Source organism: Hipposideros armiger, unplaced genomic scaffold, assembly GCF_001890085.2.
Source record: "Hipposideros armiger isolate ML-2016 unplaced genomic scaffold, ASM189008v1 scaffold_166, whole genome shotgun sequence".
NCBI classification, from domain to species: Eukaryota; Metazoa; Chordata; class Mammalia; order Chiroptera; family Hipposideridae; genus Hipposideros; species Hipposideros armiger.
The window spans coordinates 971,086-978,859 of record NW_017731516.1 but is presented as its reverse complement, the minus strand read 5'-3'; the positions used below and the strand labels follow the sequence as shown (position 1 = coordinate 978,859).

Below are 7,774 nucleotides of genomic sequence, written 5' to 3'. Positions count from 1 at the left end.
GTGTGTGTGTGTGTGTGTGTGTGTGTGTGTGTGTGTGTGTGTGTGTGTGTGTGTTATCAGGAGTTTGGTTTTAGACATGTTAAGTTTGAGATGTCTATTAGATAGCTAAGTGGGAATAACCAGTGGGAAGTTGGATTAATGAGTGTGGAAGTCTGGAATTATGGGGTAGGCCTTCAGCCTCTAAATGATATTTGCAACCATGAAACTAAATGTTATCACCAAGGGACTGAATATCGACAGAGAAGTGAAGATGTCTATGGATTGGCACCTGGGACCCTCCAGCATAAAAAAGAGAGAAGGTGGAGGATGAGGAGGAGGAGGAGGAGGAGGAGGAGGAGGAGGAGGAGAGGTGGAGGAGGGGGAGGAGGAATCATTCGGGAGACTGAGGAGTGGTCAGAAAAGAAAGATAGAAGCCAAGGGAAGAAAGTGTTAGAAGAAATGATCAACTGTGTCAAATGCTGCTGCTGCTGCTGCTGCTGCTAGGTTAAACATGCTGTGGACTGGGGAGGCGGTGGTGGGGTGGGGGGTCCACTGTTGGATTTGTCATCCTGGGGCCATTAGCGATGTTGATGAGGGCAGTTTGGATAGAGTGGTGGGAATGAAAGCCAGGTTGCAATGAATTCAAGAGAGACTAGAAAGAGTATAAATGGGCAACCACCCCACTTACTCTTAAGTGCTCCTTTTCATTCTAAAAGTGTTCTAGTTTGGCTGTTAATTTGTATGTTAATCCTAACTATATAGAAAACTCTTTCAAGGAGCATTGCTCTGCCGGGAATCATAGCTAGAAAACTGTGGTCAAAATGTTTTTGTTGTTGTTATCGTTAAGCATAGGAAGCAGTGCAGGATATTTGCTTATGAAAATGATCCAGCATGGAGGCATAAACTGGTGATATGGGAGAGAAAGGGCAGGATTTTGAGAATTATATCTTTGAAAAGGCAAGAAGAGATAGAATGTGGAGGTCTTGGTCTTGAATAGGAGCTCAGCCTGTATCTGCTATGTAATGGGAGGGAAGGCAGAGCACACTGTTGCATTTCTCACATTGTATTTCATTGTTGATTTATTTGTTTCCCTCCCACACACACACATATTGTGAATCTATTAAGAGCAGTAAGAGTAAATGTCTTGTTCATTTTCTGGTAACAAATTTTATTGTTCTATTCTCTAGTACAATGCCTGGCACACAGCAGGTGTGCAATAAATGTTTGAATGAACAAATGAAGACACTGTGCTAAGTAAGCATAAGTATGTTTTATCTTCTCACTGAGATCGGATCTTTCCCATCAAATCTTGACAACCAGATTGATTTAATTGTGTTTCTCTTGTCTGGGCCTACAGATAGCTTGACTAACTGGTAGAGTTGATTAATAGGAATGGCTGTTTCTACCAAAATGAATGATGTTTCCCAGGAGTGAAATCAGTGACCTCTTGCTGCATCATTTTGCAGTGGTCCTGGCTATAGTTTTAACATAGAACTACTACTTACTTCGTCTTGAGCCTTCTGAAGGCTATCCCTCCTCCTCAGTATCCATTTGTCATTTATAGATTACCATTCATATTGCGTGTATCATTATCTGTGATGATTACCTAACTTAATAAGTGCGAAGCTCTTTGAGAATGGGAATTACATCTTCATTGCTTTCCCCCCAATAAAGCTTTGTACCACCTTTGGTTAGAAAACATGTCCTCTTTAACACTGAGTTAAAAATGCTCAGTCCAGGCCCCGGTGCAAAGCAGATGTCAAACAAACATTTGTTGAATGATTGAGTGCTGTCTGGTCTATCTTGCTTCCTATTTGGTGTGCCTGCCCTCAGCTCTCCCTGCTTTGCTCCTAATAGTTCCTACCTGAAATCTTCTTCAAAGGACTCTCCTTGGGCCCCTGGAGCTACATCAGCCAGATCCTTGAAGAACAGAGAGTGTGTGGGATGTAATGCCTTTCCCTTGGTAATCAGCATCACTGCCTGGGGTGGAGGAGTTTGGGAATCCAGTGCTTATGCCTTCAGGCAACACTCACTTGCCAGTGCAATTTACTCTCTAGAGCTCTGTGGGATCAGGCTGAGCCAGGACTTCACCTGAAATTGCACCTTGCTTGGCTCATTATTCTTCCTTACCTTGCTTCCTGAGCTCCCTTTTAGTTTGTCCTGAGAACACCTCCTTAGTAATTCACTTGTACACTCATCATTTCCTTAGGGCCTGCTTCTTGAGAACTTAAGACATTGTGTGTTTATAAACAGGTGAGGTCTGGGGCAGGGAATTATAACCACCGTCTCTCTAAGAGTGTTAAGTTTTGCTGTCGTAGGTGGTGTCTACCACCGACCAAGACTGTAGGTGACTGTGAACTAAATTTGATACTTGATGTGGTTGTTTCATGGGAAGTATCTTCACAATTTCAGTAAATGAATATTATTGAATTTAGTAACTATCTTATTGAATTACAAGACTCTCTAAAATAAAGTCAGAAGATTTTTTTTTAAACTTTCTAATCTTTTTGATTATAGACATCTCTGTTCTCTCTCCTTAAGCAAGGATAATAAAGAGTTGATTGTATAATCAATTTTTATATGATTGAGTACAGCTTCCTTTTGTTTTTCTGTTGAATGTAAATATCCATTTTCTCATACGAAGTGAGCCATTTATTTTTTTAGTGATATGAAAAGAACACAAACTCATTTATCTGTAAAATGCATTTGGAAGTAATGCGTTTTAGAACTGAAAAGAACTTTTAGTAACCAGCTGGTGGTCAACACCTTCCTTTTATAAATAAGAACATTTGAGACCCAAGGAGGTTAAGTAATTTGTTCAATATCACCGGGCTTGGTTAGTGGCAGAGCAGGACTAAAACCCAGCCAACTCCCAGGCTGCTGTGCTCTCCTCTGTTCCACAAAATATAAAATTTATTATTCACAGGATTGATATGAGGATTAGGGACCACATCTGTGAAAAATAGATTTAGCCTTTGAAAAGAAAGATGCTGGATAGCCTTACGAAAGCTTTATGAAAACTAATCTCATTTTAACCTTTTCGGTACAATTGTTAGTTTTGTTCAGTTTTATGATATTTGCCTCAGGCTTCTTTTTGGCCAAGGACTAGATAATATACAATGCTTGATTTAAAAATCAATATTAAGTATCTGGATTGTGTTAGAAATATGAATTACTGAATCCGGTTTTGAAGCCGGGAGCAGTGGCAGGCGGCCTTCCAGAATGGCAATCATTTACGTCCATGAAAAGTTTTCTGTTCCTACTTTGCATATTGGGAATAAGGACAGTTGGTTTCGAAGAAAGGAAGGAAGAAAGGAAGGAAGCGTAACTTGTATCTTTGCTCAGCCCAGTAATACTTCCAAAGCTGGATGCACTGTGTCTTTAGCAAACCCTGGGTTTTCTCTCCTGTGAAGCCACCATATCCTGCCTACTTACCACATAGTCAGGGAGCCATTATCCTAATCCACGGCACCTTCAGATCTCTAGCAAGCACATGTAAGTGATAGCTTTGAATATTTATTTTGATGCAAGGTGTATAAATCTTCTCAATGCCTTCTTGTAAAGTGAGGAAATTGTGACTTGCTCAACTCGGTTACTTTAATTGTTCAAGTTTGGTTCTTTCAGCCACAGCATGCAGTAATATATGAACAAGAATACTGTTTAATTTTTGTAGTATTCCAAGTGATTTGTGTAGATTCATATATGCAGGGAAGATAAAATTTGAGTACCATAAGGCTAAAGTAACTTTTATATATATTTTTAATTAGGTACGATTATATGCAAGACCCGATGCCATCAGAAGAGGATCCGGGGACTATGCTCTCCATATAACAAAGAGATTAATAGAATTTTATGAAGACTACTTTAAAGTGCCCTATTCCTTGCCAAAACTAGGTAAGAATTTTCTTGGTTATTTTATTGGAAGCGGTCCTTGAAGGTGATGTTTCTTCTTCATGCATTTATTTGAGACGCCCAGAAGCATGAAAGTTCCAAGGGTTATATTTTTAGAGTGGATGAGCATGAGAAAGAATTTCTTCTGACTAGGTAAAATAAAATTTAGTGTTTCTGAAGTCTGGCCAAAAAGTGCTCATAGGAATTAAGAAAGGCATTACGTGTGTTTAGGATTCAGAAAGATACCCCAACTAGCTGTAATTTGTTGAATGTGTACTGGGAAAGGGTGCTTGCCAGCATCTCATTTATTCCTCACAGCTACTACGTGGGAAGGTACTGTTAGAACATCTCCCACTAAGGGAACAGAGACTCAGGGAGTCTTCCATTCGCTCAGACAGCCAGGAAGTGAATGAGCAGGGATTTCAAGCTGGGTCTTGGTGACTCCCAGAACTAGTCAATATTTTACACTCATTGATTTACTTCCCTTTCCTAATTCTAAGATGTCAGGCCTCAGTGTATTAGTTATCCCTTAGATTATTTTTATTCCGTCATATTTCCAGTCCTCATAAATTATAGTAAATAGAATAAAATCAAGAGAGAAGGGAAACTTAATAGTGGAGGTTGTGTTCACCATGAATATGCTCAGAGTCCCTCATTTTATAAAAAGAGTGCGTTCAATAATTGTTTGTTGAATGAATAAATGAGTGAATTTTGTTATCCTAATTTGAATGAAGCTGATGCTTTTGCACGGGAGTCAACTCTGACTTTCCAGGAAGTTAGAAAGGGTACATACACCCATTAGAAATGATAAAGTTGTTTTTCCTTCTCAGGAAACCTGTTTTGAAATATTACAGCCCCCCTTTGTTCCCCCTTCTTCCTCCCCATCCTTTTTCCTTCCCAAGAGCATTTTTGATCAGCATCCACATAAAAGTTATTGCTTGTTGGCAAGAATAAAGTGCTTACCTGATCAAAAGTGTTAGCATTTGAACCACAGTTTCTCCTCTCTGGAGAACTGGGCCTATTTCATTAAAGTATCTGCCTGCTGGGAAGCTTTGTTGGTCTTACAATGAGTATTTCACAGAGTGGATAGAATAGTTGATATTGTTATCAATGGGCATGGCATACAGTTTTAATGAGTGATATTATAAAATTCTCTGGTCTTTTTGAAATATGTACTCTTAGAATCCATAAAATTTAATTTCAAATTTCTAAACAAAATTTTATTTCAAATGGGATCTATGTTTCATTTTATTTTGTTCTGTCTTTTTTCTTTCTTTTCCCTTTTATATCAACTTCCTTATTAAAATCTATTAACTGAAATCTCTCTGGTAGACCCCCAAGGCTGGAAGGAATACCTGACCTCATTTGCATGAAAGGTGACACTGTTCTGTAGTCCAAGTAAAATGGACTGGGAACTTCCCAGCTTGACCCTAATGTAAAATTCACAAGTGCTTATGTTGCAAGTTCAGCAAGAGGAATAAAATGTGGATCTTTGTCCCCTTCAGACCAGTAATTAGTACAGGAATTCAATTTATAACTTCAGGGGGTTCCATGTAACTGTCAGCTTGCAGCAGGAAGCATTTCTTTCCTCTATTTCACTCACAAGTGGACCATGCAGGCTTTCATCTGTAGAAAAGAGCTTTGTTCACTGTTACTATTACTTGATACGCTGCCTTATGGTGTATATAATTGAATGATTTGACTTACTCCAGCACACTTCTTTTTATGTATCTAAGGGAGTTACTATAGCCTGTGGCATTTTGTAAAATTTCTCTTATAGTTCTACTTATTTCATATATCTATAGATATTTAGATCTATATGTGAATGGATTTGTAAGTATGGTTTCTATATGAGGTATGATAAAAATTTGGTGAATGGTTACCATTAAAAATATTATTACAGTAAAAGACACATTGCCACTAATTCCCCTCAGAATACTCCCTGTCACTTCGAACACATTTATCCCATTGTTCTTGCCACTTTCTGAAGCAGTTCTGGAGGTCCTCTTTCATGAGTGTGTTTAGTTACGCTGTCATGGCTGCCTCAATGTCCTGAATGAATTCAAAACGTTTTCCTTTCAGGGTCGTTTTGATTTTGGGGAAGAGCCAGAAATCTCATGGTGCCAGATCTGGTGAATAAAGTGGGTGAGGACACACCGTAATGTTTTTATTTGACAGAAATTGCAGTACTTGAAGCGATGGTGACACGGAGCATTGTCATGATAGAGAATGAAATAAAGACACTCATGAAAGAGGACTTCCAGAACTGCTTCAGAAAGTGTCAAGAACCATGGGATAAGTGTGTTCGAAGCAAGGGGGAGTATTTTGAGGGGGATTAATGGCAATGTCTTTTACTGTAATATTTTTTTTATTTATTTAAACATTCACCGTATCTTTTGATCACATCCCTACATAAGGATTCTTAAGCACAGAAGCATTTTGACAAATCTTTGCTTTCCATTGTACATTATGAATTATATTTTAAGTGAAGTCTATGGAAACCAATTCAGTTTTTGTTAATAGCGCATGTGGATGTATTCTAGATATCAGCTGTGTCTGCCTTGACCCTTCAGATCTAAGATAGTTTCCAAGATGTATTCTCCCTTCCTTCCTCCCACCCTCCTCCCTTCTTCCCTCCTTCCCTCATTTATTTAATAAGCACTTATTAGGTACCTCTCATAGGTACTTTTCTATTTGATGGGGATACAACAGCAAATAAAAAAGACAAAAATCACTTCCCTCCTGGGGCTTGCATCATATTCGGTAGAGGCAGATATTAAAACAATTTGTAACACATATAGTATATCAGGTGGAGATAAGTGCCATAAAAAGTAAAGCTAGAATGGAGGCATAGGAAGTATGTGGGCAGGGCAGATATGGGTAAAGGGATGAATTTTTAAAATGAGTGAATATGGCTGGCTTCATTGGGAAGCTGACTTTTGAGCAAAGAACTTAAGGGATGAAGGAGTAAGCCAAGTGGATATCATGGAACCAGGACAGTGGGCAGAGGGGAACGGAGGCCGGGCTTTGAGAGGGTAGTTTTGTCGGTGTATTGGAAGAACAGTAAAGAGGCAAGCATGACTGCAGCAGAGTGAGCACAGGGCTGAGAAATAGGAGAGGAGTTCAAGGAATAATCATGTAGCACCAGCACACTGTGGTAAGGACTTTGGCCTTTTCTTATTTCCTGAGTTGATAATGGAAATCAATTGGTCAGGTATTAGCAGAAGTAGTACATAACCTGGTTTCTGTTATTAAAGGGTTATTCTTGTAGCCAGATTGAATACACTATAGGGCAATGGTTCTCAATCAGGGGGTGATTTTGTCCCTCAGGCACTTGGCAATATCTGGAGACATATTTGTTTGTCACGACTCTATGGGCAGGGGGGTGTTGGTGGAGTGTGTGCTATTGGCATTCAGCAGCTAGAGGCCAGTGATACATCTAAACATCCTCCAATGCACACAGCACTTCCCACAATGAAGAGGTATCTAGCCCAAAATGTCAACAATGCTGAGACTGTGAGACCCTGATGTAGGGAAAAGGTCAAAGGCATGAAACCAGTTTGAAGTCTGTGGCAAAATTCAGGTGAAATATGATGGTTGCTTGGACTAGGATGTTAACAGTGAGGTTGTCAGAAATGGTCCAATTCTGGATATACTCATATATTGGAAGTGGAGACAAAAAAGACAAAAATTTTGCTGATGAACAACATGTGGGATGTGAAAGGGAGAGAGGCATTAAGGGCTACTCCAAGATTTTTGGTCTGAGAATTTGAAGGATGAAATTGCCATTTACTGAGACAGAATAATTGTGGAAGGAGATCATTTTTGAGACTGATATATCTATTAAGCATTTAGGTGACACCTTGATGTCTGTGAGAAACTGAAGTAGACAATTGAATTTATA

The 7,774-nt window shown here is 39.2% G+C and overlaps 1 protein-coding gene across 2 annotated transcripts in view; it reads left to right on the top strand.

Moving 5' to 3' along the window:
- TRHDE (thyrotropin releasing hormone degrading enzyme) overlaps positions 1-7,774 on the top strand; it is a 370,897-nt gene that overhangs the window by 102,907 nt on the left and 260,216 nt on the right. For both annotated transcript variants that reach the window (XM_019651780.1, XM_019651779.1), the window contains exon 3: positions 3,747-3,873. In XM_019651780.1, coding sequence (XP_019507325.1) covers positions 3,747-3,873 — 127 coding nt within the window. The remainder of the gene's footprint in view (positions 1-3,746; positions 3,874-7,774) is intronic.